This window comes from Ambystoma mexicanum, chromosome 3p (assembly GCF_040938575.1).
Source record: "Ambystoma mexicanum isolate Mex_15411 chromosome 3p, UKY_AmexF1_1, whole genome shotgun sequence".
Lineage (NCBI taxonomy): Eukaryota > Metazoa > Chordata > Amphibia > Caudata > Ambystomatidae > Ambystoma > Ambystoma mexicanum.
The window spans coordinates 1,022,643,032-1,022,666,692 of record NC_090925.1 but is presented as its reverse complement, the minus strand read 5'-3'; the positions used below and the strand labels follow the sequence as shown (position 1 = coordinate 1,022,666,692).

The window sequence follows — 23,661 nt, the reverse complement described above, 5'->3', positions numbered from 1 at the left end:
CATGAAATTGCAGTAATACCCTGTGAGTCCTAAGAAGGCTCTCACTTGGGTCTGTGTAGTGGGGGTAGGCCAGTCTTGTACTGCTTGTACTTTACTGGGAAGAGGCTGTATCCTCCCTCCACCTACTTCATGTCCAAGGTAAACCACTGAGCCTTGTCCAATCTGGCATTTACTAGCCTTTATGGTCAAGTGTGCTTTCTGAAGAGCTGGGAGCACAATCCCGAGGTGTTTCACATGGTCTTCCCAGGTGGCACTGAAAACTGCTATATCATCCAGATATGCAAGACAGAATTCGTCCAACCCATTCAACACATGATTCACAAGCCTCTGGAAATTGGCAGGTGCATTCTTCAACCCGAACGGCATTACCCTGAATTGGTAAAGGCCGTCTGGAGTAGAAAACGCTGTCTTCTCCTTGGCATGTTCTGCTAAGGCTATTTGCCAATAGCCAGCAGTGAGGTCAAACGTGCTGAGGTACTTGGAGGCACCCAAAGTATCCACCTGCTCATCTGTTCGAGGCAAGGGGTGTGCATCTGTCTTGGTGACAGCATTCAGAGCCCTGTAATCCACACAGAACCTCAATTCAGAAGTTCCCGCCTTTGAAACCAAAACCACAGGGCTGGACCAAGGACTACTAGAGGGTTCAATCACCCCAAGGTCTAACATCTTGTTTACCTTGGTCTTAATGTAAGATCGCACTTTGTCTGACATCCTGTATCCCCTACATTTGGTAGGTACACTTTCTCCTGTGTCTATGTTATGTTTGCACCGAGGTGTCAAACCAGGCGACTGTGAAAACAGGGGGGGAAACTGCCTAAGCAAACTTTTCACCTCAGCCTGCTGATTAGAAGTCAGGTGAGGGGCCACTCGGACACCCTCAAAGGAGCTATCTGAAGGACCGCTTTGGAACAGGTCGGGGAGAGGTTCAGACTTCTCTTTCTCAACATCTGAAGCCAGTAGCAGTGCTGCGATTTCGACTCTTGGGACGAAAGCCTTCAGCCTATTTACGTGGAACACGTTTGGAGCCTGTCCAGGCCTTCCAAGGTCCACTAAATAGTTAACCTCACCTAGGGGCTCCACCACTGTGTAAGGGCCTGACCATTTGTCCTGTAAAGCTCGAGGCCTTATGGGATTCATGATCAGGACTTGCTGACCAGGTGTAAAGTTGATGAGGGAAGCTTTCTGGTCGTACCAATGTTTCACCAGCGCTTGTCCTGCCTTCAATTTATCACTAGCCAAGCCCATCAGAAGTACCATCCGTTTCTGAGCCCCAGCACATAATCTACTACGTTGGTAGTAACAGGGGGAGTGGGCATCTCCCATCCCTCTTTGACTATGGCTAAGGGTCCCCGTACAGGATGACCGAATAGAAGTTTGAAGGGGCTGAAGCCAACACCCTCCTGTGGTACCTCTCGGTAGGCAAACAGTAAGCACGGTAAAAGAAGATCCCATTTCCTTCTCTGAGGTTCTTCCAGAGCCCCAATCATGCTTTTTAACGTTCTGTTGAAACGTTCCACCAGACCATTGGTCTGGGGGTGGTATGCAGAAGAGAACTTGTAGGTGACCCCACATTCTTTCCACATAGCCTGCATATACTTTGACATAAAGTTGCTGCCCTTGTCAGACACAACCTCTTTAGGGAAGTCAACCCTAGTAAAGATGCCAAGTAACGCTTTTGCAACTGACTTGGCAGTTACAGTTTTCAATGGGATGGCCTCAGGATATCTGGTAGCATATTCGACTAGCACCAAGATAAACCTATTGCCTGAGGATGTCTGCGGGTCAAGGGGACCAACGATGTCGATCCCTACCCTTTCGAATGGTATTCCCACAACTGGGAGTGGTACCAATGGAGCTTGGATTGTTGAGCCACTCTTACCAGATAACTGGCAGGAGGCACAACTCCTGCAGTGACTTTCTACTTGCAACACCATCTTGGGCCAGTAGAAGTGCATGGATAACCTTCGCTTGGTCCTCTTAATACCAAGGTGACCAGCAAGGGGTACTTCATGCGCCAACTGCAGGAGGAAGGGTCTTAAAGCAAAGGGAACCACCAACCTCCTATGGTCTCCTTCTGTAGACTCTGTGGGCTCACTATACAGGAGTCCACCTTCCCAATAAATCTGATGCATCCCAGGAGGTTCACCCTCAAGCTGGGAGCAGGCCTGTCTCCTTAGGCCTTCCAGAGATGGGCACTCACGTTGGCCTTTACTGAATTCTTCCCTGTCAGGACCACCTTCTACTAACAAGTCTTTTAGTTCCGGATGGTCGTTGGGGTCAAATACTTCAGGCATCGCCACCTCCTCGTCAGGCCCGGGCGATTGACCAACTTCCTCCACTGCAGTGGTAGGCGAGTTCGGGGGAATGCTCTCTTTCCCTCGTCTTGACTTGCTTACTCCTTTTGCCTTGGGTTTCCCCTTCAGCTGGGGCGGCGTATTGGTCTTGGCCAATGCTGCCCGTGTTTGAGACCGGGTGCAGGGTCTGTCGGCAGTGTCTCCTATGAGCCCTAAAGCTCTGAGATCATTGCCTAACAAGACCTTTCCTGGGACGTTTCACTGAATGCTCACTGAAATCCTGACTGCTGTACCATTTAAAGTAAGATTTACAGGTATTACTGGAAACATGCGAGGTGGGCCGTCAGCCAACTTAGTGGGCATCAGAGTAGCTCTGGAAACTTCCTCTGAGTCTACCAAGGTAGAATCCACTACAGTTCGACTGCACCCACTATCCCTAAGAGCTGGAGTATCCACTCCATTGATCAGCACACTGTCCTTAAAGTAGTGCTTGGTATTATCTGGAATCCTAGCATAAGCCTCTGCGACTTTAGGCCCCCAGGAACCCAGGGAAACTAAAACTACCTCAGCTTCTATCCCGCTGGGGAGGGAGTCTGAGGAGAAGGATGCTCCTGTAATCTCTTCTTCCTCGCAGGAGGAGAAGGCCAGATTAGCGGAGTGGACCCCCAAAGGTTTAACCTTACACCGGGGATCCCCCTTCATGTGGTCAGTTGCTCCACAAGCAAAACAAGATCCATTGGGTCTGTCTACATAGGGAGGCTTACTGTAACCAGAGTTCTGTTTCGGAGGCTGACCTCCACTACCCTGTGAGTTCTCTTGTGTCTTACCCTTATTTTTCTTTTTGTGGCCCATTTGAGAAGAAGATTTATCAGATTCTCCACCCTCCTTATCTTTGGACTTTGTCCCTTCCTCCTGCTTACCAGGATGAGTTTTGTCCTTATGGGACACTCGATGTGACACCCATAAATCTGCGGCAATGGCCAGATTCTTAGGATCTATCTCCTTCGAATCGGCCAAATGCTGCTTAAGCTCCGGGGAAGAAGATGCAAAAATATGTTCCAGCATGACAAGACTTATCATGCCTTCAAAGGTAGAAACCTTATAACCTTTGACCCAGCCAGTCAAGTTTTTTAAGGATTCGGTTACATAAGATACCCAAGTACCACCTTCTTTTTTCTTATACTCTCTGAATCATTTTAAATATTGGGCAGGAGTCTTTCCAAACTTTAAAATGAGAGTTTGCTTTAACATTGCGAAATCCACTCGCTCAGCCTTCGACATTTGCATAATGGCACTACAGCCAGAATGGGGCAGTCTGCTGAGTAACCAGGCAATCTTATCAGCATTGTCAACTTGTTGAACTTCACATGCATACTCAAACGTATTCAGCCAGTCCATAATGTCATTCTTTTCCTCATACACACTGAGCAGATCTTTTGGAAACCGTGGATGAGAGGAGGCCGCAGACCCATGTCCAGGACCCTTGGATCCATTTGCAACCTGAAGCTTGGCCAGTTCCAACTAGTAATCCCTGTCTTTCTGTTTTTCGGCCTGTTCGATTCTTAGTTTGGTTATGCTGAAATCAGGCTCCTTCTGCCTAAACTGCAGATCTTGCTTCTTGAATTCAAGTACGGCCTCCCCATCGACACTGGCAGAGGAAACATTAGACATCTCATCCTCCCTTTCCTCGTGGTCACGGTGGGCCAATGCAGCGGCAGAACCATCGGTTCTACCAGTGAGAGCAGCCCCACCTCCTTCCGCACTGTCCTCAGAAGTTATAGCATCAAGCTGCGCTTCTTGCCACGCCACGATTCTTTGGATCATATCCATTTTGGTGCCTTGAGAGGAGACACCTCTCTCCGCACACATCTTTTTCAATGTTTCGGTTTTAGAAGCATTTAAAGTTAACAAGGTATTTGTTTCCATAGTGCTAGATAGGACTATGGCCTTTTAAAAGTTATACTACGACAGTTCACTACGTGTCCTGGTAGGAATAACTTGAAATGCCTTCGCTCGTGCGAAACACTGGATACCTTCAGTCGTATCCCACCGCTGTACACCAATTTGTTAAAATGGATTTCTGAACTCTGTCCTGGAGGGGCAGAGGTTCAGAAGGCCAGCCTAGTTTCTTGGAACAGGGTAACCTCTGGACAAGCCAGACCAATCAGGGTAGCGATCGCGGCCGTCAAGACTAGGTCTCAAGAGGGGTGAGGGTGACTGAAAGCCCCCAATGAGCACACAAAGCAAGGATACTTACAAATTACTCCCAACAGGTGTTATATTAAAAATATATACACATTTATTACAAGGTCTTTGTAACATTGACCGTAGCGAGAAATCACAATAAAACTCAAGTAAACCAACACATACCAAACCAAAACAATATATATATACAAATACAAACGAGTCTAACGAGTTAGACGCACAAAATGTGTAGACCACCTAGATGGGGAGGAAAACAGGCAGTGCGAATACTAATTAGACCCAGTCCGCCTTTAGAGGCACCTAACTAAAAGGAAGTCCAAGCCCTACGAAAAGTGGAGCCTTGTGCTCAAAAGTACCTGCACACGCTGGTGCCAACAGGCAAAAAGGGGAGTCTCTTCGAGGGAATCAGGCAGTTTAGTTCGATGAACAATTGAACATGAACAGAGCTCCGTGAATCCAGTGCAGCCTCGACTGTGGGCAGAAGCAGAGCGCGAGTACGGAAAGGCGTGCTGTTAGACACAGTGGGGAAAAGTGATGGGCTACTGCAGGAGGGTGACCAGTTCCTAGCGATGCTACTCACCGGTCCTCGATGCAGGCAGACCCAGGCTTCTCTGCGTCAGTTTCAGTGCTGGCAGGTTCAGATACGAGCAGGGGACGTCTCAGTGTCGTGTAGATTCTGCAGCAGCAGAAGTTGAGTCGAGGATGTCCCAAATGCAGTGAACCCGCACAGTTCATTACCACAGCAGGGCAACGGAGCGGCCGTGTATATTTCAGCCAAATGTACACTACTCACTTCAGACCTGGGAATGCCAAGTGTACGAATCGGGTGAGAGTGACAAGGGCTTGTAATACAACACAACCTGACAGCGGTTGCAGAGCAAGACTCCTGGGTAGGCTGGTCAGTCTGCTGGATGGCCCAGAGACACTTCCGAAGGCTTTGTGCAGGAGATGGTGAAGATGCCGAGAATAGTTGTTCCCGCTATTCCAAGGGGTCGAAGTACCAGTACAGGCCTTCTAGTTCGATCAGAGGTAGAAAGGGTTTCACAAAGCGACAGCAGTGCAGAGGAGCAGTCCTTCAGCGGGTCACCAGCGATTCCTCGGTTCAGCCTCGTGGTTGCAGGATACTTGGCTCCTGTATTCCTTTGTTCGTGAGAACTCAGGAGATAGACATGGTAGTGGCGTTTCCAGCCCCCTCTTATCCACGGTTCCCTTCGCGCCAAAACGGAGGGGACCCAATGGGAGATCCGCTCATAAAACACACCATATGTGGACCTATCACAGACCACGGGGGTCCCAGGCATTCACACCACCCTAGACTCTCTGGCGCCCAGGATGTTTATTGGGACCAGACATCCCAGCCCCCATCCTGGAGGCACACACAAGGCCTGTAGAAGCCCGCAAAAGCATCTGTGTTTCGCGGGAAAGTACATGCCCAAATAAGGAAGGCCCCGGGTCGGCTCGACCTGGGGGAGGTGAAGGGGGCAAGACGGTCAGCGGACAGGACAAAGAGCCTCGTGGTCTGGCCATTTTGGGAGCCAGGCCACCATTTTGGGCTAAGCGCGAGAAACGCGCTTAAAACGCCAAAAGTAGCACAAAAACACAAGAAACGGTGCCACCAATCCCGTCCGTGATTCACTTGCACCGTTCATTTACAATCCAAAGAGAGTATCTAGGGCTTGTAGAAGACTAGAGACCCATGAGAGCAGTAACTTAGCTTACAGTGCCCTCTTGTGCCATGTTGCGCGAAAGCTGCAACATGATAAAGAAACTACGGAAAACAACGTTTCCTGGTACTGACTGTTTTAAGGGCATTTCAGTTTCCCCGTAAGACTGGAGCGAAAGCCCAGAGGAGTGCGGCAGAAGGCTGCACTTCTCTGGCAAAGTCTAGATCATGGTGAAAACAACAGCAAAAAGTTTAGGGGTTGCCACATTGAAGGAAAATTGCCCACAATTAAGAAATCTTTCCTAACACTTATGCTATTGACTTATCCTGGATAATAAGATGCCAGACATCCAAAACCCTTAATTACAGCAGGTGATTTAAACAACCTCTAAAAATATAAGCTGAGCCCAGACGACAGCAACTCAGTAGAATGTGTATTGTTAGCTGGGTAGAGATTGGTAGTTTGAAAGACAGAACCTCAGCTGCCTCTCCATATTCCTCCAATAGTTATAGTACAATTACATGATTTCTTAAGAATATCTGCTAATTTACCTCCTCTTTCTTCTTGACTATGACAAAACTTTGGGCCCTAATGATGGCAGTAATTCTGTGTTTTTGAGGGCAATCATCACTAAACTCGTATACAATTGCCACTACTTGGTCCTGCAGCAGTACTGCCACATTATGAGTGATGGTAAGGGACGGAGAGTGTGAAAAATAGAGCAAGACAGAGCGAGAGAGAGTGAGAGAGAAAGAGAGAGAGAGAGAGAGAGAGAGAGAGAGAGAGAGCAAACAAAGTCATTCCTTCCTTATGCTGGCAAGTAACAAAGTACTTTCCTCCAATTGACTCTATCCAAGAATGTGGTTTCACTGAAAACACTCACCAGTGAAGGCGCTACAAACACACTTGATATCATTTTCTACCAATGCTCACACAGTCAGAACAGATCCAAAATAGCAAGATGTCCATTCTTTTCCCGTTATACTCATCTCATAGACACTCTATGCATGCTAGAAGACCTTTCTCTAGAAGCAACAGTTAATAAATGTGAAATGTACAGTCTATAACACTGTGTGTCGCACATCAAACTAGCATAGCATAGGCCCAAGACAGGCTCCAGTTCATATATGTTTTAAAAGCCCTTTACTGACTGTTCTGTTACCTCAAACCATATTTGTCTACAATATGACATTTAAACAATAGAAATCAATGCATAGAAATCGAACTCAATTGTTGGAGGTGGCATAGTGAAGGCCAGGCAACAGACATTGTTTTTAATGATATCTTGCGGATGGAGGCATCTCTGCTTCCTTCACCTGAGTCACCTCACAGTCTTCTGTATTTCTTCTATCCCTTGCAGCAATGGAATGGGAGGGACACAGCACTCATGGTCACCAGAGTAGTCAATCACCGGCGTTTTTCCGCCACTGTCAGTGTGGCTGACACCTCTCAGCGAAGTATCAGCAAATACAGGTGTGTCCTGCGTTCAGACGGGGGATCTGGAGTCTCCAACTACGCTGAGTTAATAGTAAAAGGTAAGTGCCATTGCACTCATTCCTGTGCACGGTCGGGCTTGACTGTCTACATGTCCAGTGGAGATCACTGACTTTGAAGCAAGAGACTTTGTGATCTACAGGTGGTCATGTGCATATCATTACCAAGCAGTGTTAATGGATGATCAGTGGATTGGTTGGGGATCGAATTCCTGGTACAGAGGGAAAGAAGAAGGGGGCTGGGGGTCTCGAAAGTGGTATATTGGCATATGGTCGATTGGTAAATAATACAATGAATACATTATATGCTTTCTAAATAACCCTAGTCCTGTTATATACAATATAAAAAACAAGCAACATGTATAGTATCCAAAAATGTTATCTTGTTGTGACAACGTTTTACAGACTCCAGAGCCTGGAAGCCATTTGCAATTTAGTTTAACTGTTATGTAGTAAATGTCCTTTGTAGTAAGGGCCATATGTGTGTGTTTGTGGTTGATTCTGTGTGTAAGTGTGTCTATTACACGCATAACTGTATTTTGCCAGGTACTGGTATCGTTGTAATTACACTACTCAATAGTACTCATTTCATCAGGCTCAAAACAATAAAAGCTCCTCCGTGCTCTGTTGGGGTCCTATCCTATCATATGCAGGCTTCACACATATCCCTTTATTAGGCAACCACTGTAATCTAAATGCATGATCTCAGGATAAAACCCTCCTCTGTGTAAAGCATTAGTTTGAATATTCTTTTTCTGCCAAGAATATTGCCTCAGATGTCATTTCTTTGTAGATAAACGACAGTAATGAATGGATAATCATGAATAACATATTGTAGGGTTATGGTTGCCCTTTCTAAACGGAGGTTCTCTTCCATCTGGACCCTTCCTGACAGTGTACTCATGCGTGTCTTCCAACGTGATGGCAATAACATTTCCCCTACAATGGTAATTGCTCTCTTGGCCACCATTCTAACCCTGAATATTCATTGGTGCTTACATTTTTATGTTTATTATCACATGGAAGACTTGCAGGGCAATATCGCTTAAATAGGGAGATCAAATGACGTGCAGAAGTAAATGAACATTATTCGTGGCACTTTGCCAAACAGGTACACTATTTTCTCTAAGGCTTTAGCGCTGAGCAATGTACTCTGCTGTTGCTTAACATTTCCTGCATGCCACAGATGTGACGCCTGCTTAGGAAGGGATGTCTGAGCATTTAAAGTGCATGCATTGCTCGTGCTGTGTGCACTTCGTGTGTATGCAGTGTAGTTCACTTGCCAGTGAGCACTACCAAGTGACCACCATTCTTTCATTATAAAGTTGTGTCAGACGTCTACGGTTATAGATACAACATCCTTTGTCCAGCCAGTGTCCGTTGAGTGATCTTATGAAGAACACATTTTCTCACTGTTTTTTTTAAAACAATTTTAGCTATTTGGTGGTGCGAAATCACCATCTATTACCCAAAAGGATTGCATTGGAGTACAACTACGAGGGAGATGGGCTGTAAGGAGGTACAGATAGTTTGTGGGTGTTCTTTGGTTGTTAACCCTTCCATTGGCTGACCATGTGTATGCTAATCCCAACGATGGAAGTGGTTTAACCACACTAGAGAGCGCGCCCAATGGTTTGACTGCCTCAGTGCTCATTCATACCCTGATGCTGAATCTCCCCCTGGCAGTGTTATCTTTGGTTGGGGTGATAGTTGATGCACCATGCCTTCGACTAGAGCAGCATGAACCAAAGGCACTGCTAACTAACAAAGTGGCCCACTGGATAAACATCAACTTGGAGGCTTCTGCAATAAACCCACAGAACATTAAGATGGCTAAAAGACCGCCATGGGTGGGGAAACCATGAAGCACTGCAAAGGAGACTGAGCTATTGTGTCCTTTACCAACTAGAACATAGCGCAATACATTTTGAACTCCAATTTAGTGGGCACATCTCGGAGGACACAGACTGTAAAGTTTCCATCAGCATATTGTATACCATCCAGAGGCATATTTACTCCAGAGGATATAGCGGGCTACTCAACGCATGCCTCTGGCAATGGTGATGGCAAACATGGCAAAACAGTAGGTCTCGGGAACACACACACAAACAAAGGCCTAAAGCTCTCATTTAGAAGTTGCGAACCCCTTAAAAACAAATTTCACAACTATTGCCCAGAACTGGAAGAATAAAAACACCCCACTGACCTATACTTGCCTCAGAAGGTATGGGCCCATATAACAATGGAGAAAATCACCCACATAATCCAAGGAACGAGGGACAAGTTTGTAAAGGAATGGAATGCGACTCTGCAATACCTTCAGTCAAACTTTATCGAACAATTGTGCCCCCATAATATCAAAGTATCAGACATCTTGAATGCATAAAAGGAACCCCTTGACACCATGATTTCAAGCGACCCGAAGGGTGGGGGGGGGAAGGAGAGGGGGATGTTATGTTTGTTGATTATTCTATGTAAAAAAACAATAAATACAAGTTTAAAAAAAATAATAATAATTCCACCCCCATATTAGCAGGAGGATCAACTGTACAATCAAAAATAAATATGACTGTGTTGTGGCCTCAAAGGATGACAGGACGCCCAAGGTAGTTGTAACTGCTTCTATTCAACAACAGAATGCGGGGTAGCAATTGTCCAGGAGATGGGACAGGGCAGGTACTCACAGTCTTGGCTGGGCTTTCCAGTTAATGCACTGGAAGCGGGGTGTGCAGTTGTGCGCTGTGTACTTCCAGGGCCCCCAGGAGGAAGTGAGCTGGTATTGACTTGGGCCTTCAGTCACATTGGCTCCTCATAAGGAGCAGCGCTGTCCAGATCGGCTTGTCTGGCGCTCCACCAGCCTCCTACTGGCGCCAAGAGTTCCCGCTCACGGAGCGTGGGTCCGCGAGATCACGTTGGGCCGCGATCTCGCGAGACCGCACTCACGCGATCACGTGATGTCCCCACACACTGCCTAAATTCTTTGAAGGAAATAGACTGACTAGTGCCTGAGCTGATCATCTTGGAGGGTCACACTTCGGAGGTGATTGGACCCTGGACACTAACTGAAAGGACATCTCTAATTGCCTTATTAAAGGACGGGCACAAAATGATACTGGTGGATAATGACAATGTAGCAAAAGTGGTATAATTGTAATCAAGGGCAGATCATTCAGGGGGAATGGCAGCTCTAGTTAAAATGACATTTTATTTCCTACTGCTGGAATTAGAACAGTCTAACTCTTTCCTGTAAATAGTAAACATCAGAGGTGAGTGCAGGGTTCATATCAGTATAGTACATGTTTATAATAGTCCCCACAAATTGAATGTAGGAATTTGCTTAATGCACTTAAAACAATTGCTTGAAAATAATCTCTGTAATCTTAATACAGGGGAAACTATAGTGATTTTAGCAGGGGACTTTAATTATACATTTGGGAATGTTCCACCACATGACCTCTTCGATAAAACTGAGGATAGGTTCCAAGGAGTGCCTGATACGTACATAATGGATTCAAGAAAATGCGCTAATGGGCTCAACATACTTTCCTGGTTATATGAGACGGGTGTAAGGCCTGTAAATGGCCGAACCCAAGTTTGATAGACCAGGCAAACACACATTTAGGAGCACAAAGGGCAGGACATTGATAGATTATTGCTGATTTCCGGTGACACACTGGAGTATGATTCTAGACTTCCACATTGTAGAAGATGTCTTAAGTGACCATCATCCCCTGGCACGGAAATTCTTGTCTAAAACTCAGAGAGGTTGCCGCATAATCCGGCATCTTCGTCAGGCTCCAGCAAATGCAACCAAAAGATATCTGAGATGGTTCTTAGTTGATAATGTTGTGATTCATCACAATATAGTCACTAGTAATATAGCCATAATTAATTTTATTTTGGAAAAATCACAAGAATCCCTGTGTAATAGGGAAATGTACAACTTTGTGCTCTAAAATATCAGCTGAATTCCAGAGGGATTTCATCAAAGTAGGGGCACCATGGCAAGTTAGTTGGTTTAACAACAAGTGTATGGTGGCAAAAAAGACCTCAATCTCACTATTGAAAAATCCCTCCATCGAAAAAAGTTAAATTTGTGCTGCCAGAGCCTATTATAAGAAGTTGGCCAATTCACGGAAAATAGATCTTGATAAGGCTGCATGGGAAGATCTAGTACAGGCAGCCAAGGAAAAAAATGGTAAGACATTCTGGAAACTTGTCCCCTTTGTCCCCAAATACCAAAGAGAATGTGATGGCAATTCCAGCAGCAAAATCACTGTTTTACACCAACCATATTACCTCTACACCTTGTTCGATACAGAAATTATTCAAAGTTGCAAAAGATCTTTCTTCTAATTACCCGCCAGAGGTTGTTTCCCTGTGTACTCAACCTCAATGTGATGCCATTGGTGCTTTCTTTACTGAGAGGATTTGTTTGAACCATCAGACAATTTATAAATGAAAGTCAGAATCATGTTAATCTCGGACAGAATGAGGGGACTTCCAGTGTACGTCACACTGAAGGATTTCAATTTGAACCAATTGACGATCTAACTGTATTTAAGGTCTTGAGCAAGCTTAGATGAGCATCTCCTGTGGATACAGTTCCCTTGTACATACTTCAGGCCCTCCCCAGAGTGCTATGCCTGTATTTACAGCAGCACTTTGCCACTCGTTTTCACTGGGAGTGATTCCTGCGGTGCTATAATATGTGCTAGTCACACCACTTTTAATAACGCCTAACATTGAATCATCAGTGGTGAAAAACTACCACCCTATCATATATATTTGCTCCCACTGCCTATAAAGTTTATGGAATTGATTATAATTTCATATTTCACTGTTTTTTTTCTCCAAAACTAATAATTGCTTGCACCCATTTCAACCAGATTTTAGACCGTTGATCGGCACAGAGTGTAACCTGGGTTTGCTCCTGAATGACCTGACAATGCTCCAGGAATGCAGTGGGTTGTAAGTGCTGATTCTCCTTGACCTCTCCATAGCTTTTGACACACTGGACCATGACATTCTTCTGTGTCATCTTGAACAGGGAGGAATCTTCTGTATTTTCTTGCAGAGCACTCGCAGAGCATTTCCTTCCATTTGTGTTGCTCTGTACCTTCTGTACTTTCCTGTGGTGTCCCCCAGGGGTCTTCCCTCTCACTATTGCTTTTTAATCTTTACTTGCACTCTTTGACGAATCTCATCTCTGATTATGTGTTCCATTTCTATACATATGCTGATGATTCTTAAAATGTGTTTCATCTGTATTCTCCGCTAACAGAGCCATCTCATAAACATAGAGGCTGCCTATCAGCAATTGGGAGCTGGATGTCAAACAACTGGATAAGGTCGAATGGGATGAATACCAATGTCTTGGTAATCGGTTCCCAGAGAACGAAAGCCAGCTGTACTGCTAAGTACTGGCCAGACTCTCTTGGCCCTTGCCCAGCCCCAGTATCTCAGTTAAGAGCATGGGCGTGAAGATGCTCTCGTCAGAGTCGAGAAAGGCACAGATTACTGCAGTCTGCAATACCGGCTTTGAAAAACTTAAAGTGCCAATTTCTCCATTTCCTACGGACTGTTGGATCAAGGTGGTAACCTTGTTGATCATGTGCTAGGTTGAGTATTCTTAAAGGATTTACCTATGCCAACCAGCTTTTCTGATTCAATGCCTGCAAGTTCTCCAAAACTCTGCAGCCCAATTGGCCTTAGATACACCGAGACTTACTCCCTCTGCTCCTCTGCTATGACAGCTCCATTTCCTGCTCATTAAAGCTCAAATTGAATTTAAGATTTTATTGTATTATCCACCAACTTATTCTTAATACAGGTGCTGCCTACCTCTAGGACAAATTAGAGCACTACCAGCCCGCTTGGTGTCTACGTTCAGAGTCCCAAATGCTCTTGAAAATGTCTTGCTTTCAGAAAGCCCGCATTGGGGGTCTAGTCTTTTTTAGTCCTTGCTCCTACTATTTGGAATGCTCTACCATTCTTTCTCCAAGAGACTGCATTGTCTCTGCAGTTTTGAAAAGCTTAAAAAACACACATTTTCAAGTAGTTTGCACGATTATTGCATATATCAGTGTTCCTCCTTCACACCTAGATGCCCTTGGGCCATAGTCTGCTCACTACACATTCCTTATAGTACATTACACATGACATTATGTTACATGGGTTAGAAACAAATGAACCAGACAGCAAGTGGGTATCTCAAGTTACCATGTTTTATAACACAGAACCGGCCCACAGAACAGATGCGTGACCTCCTAATGAGGAGAGCCAACGTAAATGTAATCAACATCAGGACATTTTGGAGGGAAAATCCGTTATATTCTCATGTTGGGAAATCTCAGACGCAATAAAGGGGCATAACCTCAATGATTGCCTGGCCTAGATGGCATTCGCAAAACAAAAGAGTTGATGGCTGGAAGGTTTAGAATAAATCTTGACCTCTGGCATTGCTCTGGGCAACCCTCCAGACCATCATTCTTCGCCTGCCAAGCCATTACAAAAGGGGAAAAACCATATGCAAATCATGCTTGGTCCCACCCCCAAAGGGGCAGTGCAGCCCAAACTGCTAGGTCACATCCCTTTTGCACGAGACCACAAGCATCCCCAGACATGTTTCCTGCTGACCTGTTTCAGGAATGTATTGAGTTGTGGGCACCCATTCTCACACTTAGTTTTAATGCAATGTTTAGATTGAAAAGGTTTCCTCAATCATGGAAAAGGGCCATAATACAACCCATATATAGAAAGGCCCAAGGGATTCCCTGGAATCCTAACGCCACATTTGCCTCTGCATTCCCTTTTTAACATTTTTGGCAGAGCTCTACTATGCAAAATCAAACCTTCGGCTGACATCAATCATTTACTCTCTGACATACAACTGGCGTTCCGTCCAGGTGTGGGCACCAGTGAACAAGCCCTGAGCCTGTACCTAATTGCGATGAACTCTTTGTACCTTAAGCAGGAATCTGTTTACTTGGCATTTATGGACCTGAGCACAGCATTTGACAAGGCAAACCAGCACAAGCCATGAGTCATGCTCAGTTCTTAAGGGAGCCCATCTGAAATAATAAACCTGTTGTCTAAGTTACACAAGAATACAAAAGCCTGTGTAAGGAATGAGACCACAGAATACATTCAAGTCAAAGCTGGTCTCACGAAGTATGTGTATTGGCCCCTTTAATGTTTTTCTTGTATGTCAATGGGTTGTATAACGCCTTGAAACAGGCTGGCACGGACGTCCCAAAACTGGGGGAGATGCGATTGTCAGTTTCAGGGTATGCTGATGACACTGTGCTAAATGCACATATGCCAGGAACATTGCAGCGCCTGATCACGGCTTAGACTGAGTTTATGAATTACCTAGATCTCAAAGTTAACACTAGCAAGTCCGCTGGGATGGCATGCCGCGTAAAAAAACAAAATCACTCCTGGATGTCAGAAATCTATAGCAATAATGTGATAATCCCAGGAGTTAACTCATTTGACTGCCTGGGGATACGATTCATCTCCACCTTAAAACTGAACTGGCATTTGGCAAAACAGGCAATCAGGTTTAAGCAAGCCCTAGGTGGGGTGAGAAGCTTCACGAACATGTCAAAAGAGAAACCCCTAGACTTAATTAAGTGTTATACAGTAAAGCAGGAGCAGTGGCCAAATATGGAGCGGCAAACATACGCTATGAAAGTGACAGAGAACCACTGTTTGAAAACTGTTCTGGGACTACCACAGTCAGCTCAAATGATGGCACCCATTGTGAGCTGGATATGTCATTTCCAGCAGATAATAATGCAGCTGAACCCATATTTCACTGGTTGAGAATTTGGATCATTCATAAAACAGTTTGGACCAGTGCTTTAAATGGTCCTGAGAACCTGCCCTTCTTTTATTTGTAGGTCATAGTGCCGGCACTTCTCATCAGGAAACCACTACTTTTAGTGGAGGAGTACCGACACTTCTCAGTTTCCATTTAAAGCACTGGTTTTGACACAATCACTCCTAACTCACATAATAGGGAAAATAGGTGCATTTGAAAGCCTAAGGCTGTTGTACATTAAAATACAATTGGTGAAATTGAATGCACAGTTCTACTTGAGTTCCCCAACACTGTTGAATCTACATGGTGTACACTACATACAACAAAGCAGTTGTTATTGGTCATCAACTATGAACAGGAAACAAGTGACATGTGAATGGTAACACACTGTATACATGTGATAGTGACCTCAGACCCAATTAAAAAATACCTGCACTGGGTAAAGAATCCTAACGACGGATTACTCGTAATGAAAGCGAGACTTGACTGTCACCCTTTAAGAGCAATCACGACAATGAAGAGAAATGCTGTCCTTTTTGTTAAGTAACAGAAGAGGCTGTTTTGCATTATATGCTGTTTTGCCCAGAGTGAAGTATAAATAGAGAGAGGATTTTGATCCCCATATTTAGAGAGTCGATTCACTCAATGTCGCTCAGCTCTGCTGGATTTATCATGGCCTGACACACCAAAGACAAGTTGGAGTTAATTGCAAGAGTTACGGCAGGCGATGGCTTGATTAAAGTTTCTGCCTGGAGTCTAACCAGTGAAATACATGTTATCCAAGTCACTGTCTTGTTGTAAGGAACCCATATGATGTATAAAGCTGAGTTTGGTTTCACATAATTAGTCATAATTATAAGGGTTTGTTGAATATGTGTATCTTATATTTGAGAAGTACCAACACCAAGGCCGCTCTGGAGGAAGCTCCCCTCCAATGGGCAAAGTAAGAGCGTGACTCTCTTATGAAGATATTAACACCCCAGAGAACTAATCCCTACGAATATGGTGCTCTTTGATCATGAGCCTTAACCAAAGTAAAGACTGTGGCAGGATTTGTCTTCTATCTTTGTTGCCTGATATGAAGGATTCATGAATTGATCTATCTTACTATTTCTCATATGAACTTTGTGATTTGATTACCTAATGAACATTTATTTAACAGCTTATGTATTCATCTTGTCTATATCCTAACATCTTTTATACTGTGCATGATTGATGTTCTTGTAATGGTGTTCAACAGTTGTGCACCTTTTGAGTGATTGCACTGGTATTTTATGTGAATATTGGGTTTAAATTGGCAGGTATGGTTCTTAATTGTATGCATCCTGGAAAATGCACAGATCACTCTTGAGAATATTAATCTGTGTTTCTGTAATAATGATGATGTTTTTTATTTTTGTTGCTGTCTTTTTATAGAACAGTGGTTCTGAAATAAACATGTCAATAGCTACTCCCAACAGCCATTTCCACATGTGCCCCTCTCCACGTAAAACACCTCTTATGATCTTTTTGATCTAGCTTTATCAAGCAGTAACGTCAACCTTTGCGCTGTTCAAAAGTGGTCTTATAAGTGTTAATGGCTTAATTGCAGTGGTACACGTGCTACGGGTATAATAAAAATGTCTTAAGCAAGTGAGCTTTCAACCACTTCATTCATAAGAAGTGTGCATGTCTTTGCATGAAGTCCTGTTGAAACAAGAATTGGCAAAGCCAACACTGTAAATGCGGATGCCATTTTCCCAGGTATTCACAGCATTTTGCAGCTGTTGCCATCATTTGTCAAGCTAAAACTATTATAGCAGTGCCTGGCAAATGCCTACCCCATATCTTATATCTAAACAAAACCTACAACCGTTGGATTTGCCAATTCTTGTTATGTTTAGACATGTGGCTGCATTGATAGAATATAAAACAAGGCTACATCACAGAACCATTCAGCTAACAAATATTCATAAACAAATAATACAATAAGGTGTTATTTACACAGTGTTGTGCTTGTGCCTAATGACTGTCTCAAAGCCACCCTTACCAGGCTCGAGGCTTCTGATGGGGTCGCAGAATGGTGCAGGTGCAGGGAACCCCATGAAACCGTGTTGTCCTCTGGCTTTCCCTCAATTACACACATCTGTGCATGGCCGAGCACAATGAGGATTCACTGCATGATGCAGTGTTAGTCAAAGGAGGCCAGAGTTTGCCTGGGTTTCAAAACCTTGGAATCTTACCGGCAGTGCAAGTGTGCTTCATGTCAAATGTTCTGCCTCAAATAAAATGAGATTGGCATTCATATATCCAGTCAGTACAGCTGAATCACGTGCTTTAAATACTCTTGCTTCCCACTTTAATGTTAACATTTTAAACCATTTCACCTTTTAAAGAATTGTACACGTAAAAGATAGAGTAGCTACTCTAACATACCAATGATTAATTGTAATAATATTTTTCTGGCAGGCTTAATACCAAAGAGGTTTCTAAGCGCAGACCCAGGATTCGAACTTGCGTTGCTATGAGTCGTCTTGTTTCCAAGATGAGTGTGTTGCCCCTGAGCAATACTCCTGGGTCATACACATATGCAAAACTATTTCTCACACCCCCATCGCCCCCCCCCCCCCGCCGATACAGGCGGCAACAGTTCATCTCATCAATGCAACCGCTGTGTCCGACCACGCATGACCCTTCCAACCCCAAAACCTTTGCTCCCATACCTAATTCCACATGCCACCAACTGCACCCAATATTGCATTGTGTTTTCCTCCAAACACAACACTCCGTGGGCCTGATTTATGGAATGTTTAGAAGGGTGCAAAGTGACTTTGTATTGGTGAAACGTGACTTTGCACTGCCAACAACACCCTGATTTGGAGAACAGTGCAAAGTGTATTTGTGAAGTGCAAAGTGACTTTGCACTGCAAAAATACACTGTGCACTGTTCTGTAAATCACTCTGCGCTGAAAAAGTACTCTTTGCACCGTGCTAAATGGGCCCATTTCACGATGGAAAGGGTCATTTGTGGCAAAAATACACTTTGCACTGTTCTGTAAATCAGGGTGTTTGCACTTTGCACTGCAAAAATACACTTTTCGCTGTTCTGTAAATCAGGGTGTTTCTTTGCAGTGTAAAGTCACTTTGCACCAGTACAAAGACACTTTGCACTATACTAAAAAATTCCATAAGTCAAGGCCAGACGCTCTTCAGCTCGGCATTCACTGTGTACATAATATGCATGCATTCCTACACACTTACATGAATCAAACCGAGAGGATGAGGTCACGATTCCTGCCAGAGGTCATATAAAGTTGGCATCACTAAAAGGAGCAGGGGTCATCATGGGAGAAAAGTCATTAGCCCCATTTACAGACTGGTACTCACCATGCTGAATACGTTCACGCCCTCGAAGCTTCATTGGTCGTCCTTACTTATAAGTGCAGCCTACCCATTTTCCTTGGATTGTCCTGAGTCTGATTGTGTCTTGCTAATAACTTTCCCTGTGAAGGAAATATACTTTAAATCGCATTTGATGCATTGCACCTCTTGCATACAGATAAAGGATAATTTCTGACATCTTTATATCCTGTGAAATATTTGGTATATCGATGTTTAACGTAATTACAATGAATAGAGAACATACTTTACCTGAGGCGATATAGATGGTAAGGAACCATGTCTGCAAAACGAGCAAGTCTAAAATATTCCAAGCAGTGTGAGCCAACTTCATCCAGTGGTATTCCAAGCAGTGTATTCCAAGCACTGTGAGCCAACTTCATCCAGTGGTATTCCAAGAAGTGTATTCCAAGCAGTTTGAGCCAACTTCATCCAGTGGTATTCCAAGCAGTGTATTCCAAGCACTGTGAGCCAACTTCATCCAGTGGTATTCCAAGCAGTGTATTCCAAGCACTGTGAGCCAACTTCATCCAGTGGTATTCCAAGCAGTGTATTCCAAGCAGTGTGAGCCAACTTCATCCAGTGGTATTCCAAGCAGTGTATTCCAAGCACTGTGAGCCAACTTCATCCAGTGGTATTCCAAGCAGTGTATTCCAAGCACTGTGAGCCAACTTCATCCAGTGGTATTCCTAGCAGTGTATTCCAAGCAGTGTGAGCCAACTTCATCCAGTGGTATTCCAAGCAGTGTATTCCAAGCACTGTGAGCCAACTTCATCCTGTGGTATTCCAAGCAGTGTATTCCAAGCAGTGTGAGCCAACTTCATCCAGTGGTATTCCAAGCAGTGTATTCCAAGCACTGTGAGCCAACTTCATCCAGTGGTATTCCAAGCAGTGTATTCCAAGCAGTGTGAGCCAACTTCATCCAGTGGTATTCCAAGCAGTGTATTCCAAGCAGTGTGAGCCAACTTCATCCAGTGGTTTTGAAAGCCCTAGTAGCATCTCTATAGTTTGAGAGATCCTGCAAGAAAGCCACACACACTAGTAAGTGGAATAGAGCTCTTAGTCACATGCTTTTCTTTTCCCATTTCAATTCGTGTTTAAAGAGTCATCCTTTGGAATCAACTTACTAAGTGATATTGGTCTATCACTCAAACCTAGCATATGCGATGTAACATGCAATGTAATAAATTAACAAATAAATTAACGAAAGAGGGCACAAAGCGATCTTTGGAGTAAACACATGAAAATAACCCACACCCCCCCTTCCATTTGGAATGAGGAACAGCTGAACACGTATCCCATGAACAAGGCTTCTTAGCATCACATGCAATAATCAGGGGTGGCCTGGGCCTCTTTTGTGTTGTAACCTATTTTATTTCCAAATTGTCTCATAGGAGAAGGGTTGTGCTTGCTGAAAAATGTGTAATATGGGGCCACTTTGAAAATTATTTCCAGGTCCTGTTTTGGATCCCAGTCCACCCCTGCCAATATTGACTTTGGCCTCAGAAAACATGCCCAGCCCCCGACTAACCACGTGCAATATTAATGTTGTGGCTACACTGTCCTTTCCTCCCATACCTGACCCACAAAGCCATTCTAGTGGCAGCACCTGTTACTTACATTAACATTGCTGTGTTCGTATAACACAGTATTGTTCAGAGAATGCCAATAAACACATCACAGACTGCAGAGATCCGGTGTTGAGTATAAACGATGCCGCTCAGTAGAACCGGTTTCCAATTGGAATCATGAAGTAAGTAAAGAATGAGTGAATATTGCAATGTCTCAAGTTTCACTGAAATGCAAAGAGCATCAAGGAAAGGAACATAGCAAGACACCAATATTAAACCACAGCATGCTTTTAACTACAGGAGAGCCAATGTTCAGCTTCTCCTACTTTCATCTTATAAGCTATTTCACTGTCTGAAATGTCGGTACAGTTGCTCAATCAAGCCATGTTGAAGAGCGTTCTCCAGTTGGTGGCGTAGTAGAACTCACAATCACTACGCTTTTCAGGCCATTTAGTGATCAGAAACTGGCCCGAGCCAATACAGATACACATTGCCTAAATGCCCCCTTGCCATGCTGGTCAGACGATTATAGCTATCTTCCACTCTGACCGTCAGTGTCTAGAAAACATAGCAGAAGGAGGACCTTCTTCTATGTCTACTCAATGTGCTTCATGCTGCTCTCCACCCACAATTAACAAGATGAGCCAAGCTGGAGATTTACATGAATTGACTTCCCTGGTCAGCATGGTGAGAACAGATCACATTCTTTGCACCAGAATAAGAGCATCCTTTTGAAAGCAGGGCCACCCTCCCCTCTGAGCTCCATTGGGGCTGACTCAGTGTCTGCTACAGTAAGTCATGCTGAAACCCCAGCTCAGCATGGAACACAAACGCGAGAGATGGGTGATGCTTCTACAGGCGCGCACAGCAGGCTCTCTCTGCCACTTTCATGGTGGTTCTGGAAAGAGATCCACAGGTCACAGAAGAACAGACACATTAAGCGAAGTCATGGAGAACTGACCTTGTCTAAGTAGAGTTGGGAAGCTACTACCAGTCAAAGGGTTGCCAGATTATAGGCAGGTGTCACCCAGGCATAGTAAGCCATATTAAGGATATGCTGCAGGTCCCCATGCATGCCCATCCGAAAAACAATCCTAGCAAGGAGTCGCCATGGCTAGTGAGAGGTTTGCCCAAAAGTCAGCAATTGAGTGAACGAGCAAACATCTACTGCTCTCTGAGAAGCATGACTTTAGGAGTTGCCTACTTAATATTGCAATTTGCGCAAGGCAGGGGATTCTCCTTATCAGGATCTCTGTCTTGAATTTCTGGAAACCTCTGCTCTTGAAGAGTGTAAATATCAGGGCATGTGCTCAGTGCTTGTTTCTTCTCACTGTTCTCTTCAATCAATAACATATGTAAGCAGCACTTTAAATCATCACTTCTGCCGTGGCCTCCACTTTCCTTTTGCTCCTCTCACTAAACACGAGAGGCCCACTTTTTCCATCACACCTCCTTGACTGGTTCAAAGATGTCCAGCAGCAATTGTACACCTTAAGGCAGCTTTCTTCAAAATAGAAATGAGGGGAAGCGCTGTTGCCCACGGGAGAAAATGGCCGCTCCTGTGTGAGCTCCGGAGTGAACCAGGGCCGTAATGTAAATATAACTGCTCAACGGGTCCGGTTCTACTTCTATGAAACATGGATTGAATGGCAATCGCTACTGAACAGGGCTGTGAAATCTGGAAGCCAACGGTGAATGACTCTCCGAGATATAGCGTTATACGAACTTCTCGGACAGCGGGAATCGGAGCCTGAGGTCGAGCCGGAACTCGAGGGGAGGAGCTCAGCGGAAATAGGTGCTCTTCACGCCCAAGACACTGGAGGCCCATCATTATTGGTGCCTGCTGCGGGTGCTCCGCTCCTCGTCGAGTGCCTGCCGGGTGCCCCCCACTGGCTCCCGCCATCCCCCTCCTTCGAGCACCGCTGAACGGCCGGCACTCGGCCCCTGCCCGGCGACAAGAATCCACCGACGAACTGCTGGAGCGGTACCTTCTCGGCGAGAACAACGCAGATAAGTGGGGCGGCGAGAGAGAGGTGGCAGCGTTGGACAAGACACGAACCCCCACGGCCCCCGCAATACATTTGGGGTGAATTACAAACACACACGGCAGACAGAAACGATTAGAAAGCATTTTGGATAGTGTGTCGTGGACAGTGTATACGAAGGCGGGAACCGAGGCCTCTCAGGGACACTCTCAGAACTGTATCTTCATAGCTAGCGACCGGGAGGCTTTGCGACAGGCTGTGTCAAACTTTTACTAGGGCTCTGGTGCTGCGATACCGACCACGCACTATGACTACGCACTACCTGCAACAAGCATATTGACCCCCCCACCACTGATAAGACTTTCCGCGAAACAAGTGCTGTGTTGGCCTGACCAGACCTCTTGTCGGCTGTGCACACCTCGACCACACATAGCAATTACCACCATAAGCCGATCAGAGAAGGAAGAGCACATTAATACTGTGGAACAGTCGATCAACAAAAAAGGGGATAATGCCCAAGAATTTTGGTCTTAAGAAGAACAAGGGGGCTATCGACAAATACACCACGACTATTCAGAAAGATCCAGCGTCCGAGATGGAGAAGGTAACATTCCTGCTCGACCAGCAGGCTCCGCCGACCACGCTGATGGACCCACAAGCGGTCTTCCTCGCAATGCAACAGGGGTTTGCAGCACTGAACGACAAACTTGACGGGATCACCGCAAACGTGGCGTCCATTAAATCAAAATTGGACAAAACGACAACACGTATAACGGAGGCGGAAACAAGAATATCGGGCACTGAAGATGCTCTTGAAGCCCTGAAAAGTACGGTATTCACGATGGCCATCGAACTAGGAACGGTGAAGACTAAATGTGAGGACTTAGAAGCGAGGTGAAGACGCAACAATATTCGCATAGAGGGGGTGCCGGAGGAAGCGATGAAGGGCTCCATGGAAAAAGGAGTTGAGGCCCTCCTGCACACACTGCTGGGGGACCCCGGTGGTCACCTATGTTCATTATTGAGCGAGCTCACGGATCTCTGGCCCGGAAACCCAAGCCGGGAGCATATCCCAGACCAATAATAGCATGTGTGATGAACTACAGGGACAGGGACCTGATACTGAGGGTCGCAAGTTAAAAGCAGGAGCTGAGATGGGAAGCCAACATGATACGGATCCTTCCGGACTTTACACTAGCGGTGCAACAAGAAAGGAAACAATTCAATGGGGTTAAGAAATGGC

General features: G+C 45.1%; 1 protein-coding gene across 19 annotated transcripts in view; it reads left to right on the top strand.

The window, feature by feature from the left end:
• The window catches only part of PTPRT (protein tyrosine phosphatase receptor type T), a 2,174,878-nt gene that overhangs the window by 726,556 nt on the left and 1,424,661 nt on the right, over nucleotides 1–23,661 (top strand). For all 19 annotated transcript variants that reach the window (XM_069652359.1, XM_069652348.1, XM_069652364.1 and 16 more), the window contains exon 6: nucleotides 7,524–7,698. In XM_069652359.1, coding sequence (XP_069508460.1) covers nucleotides 7,524–7,698 — 175 coding nt within the window. The remainder of the gene's footprint in view (nucleotides 1–7,523; nucleotides 7,699–23,661) is intronic.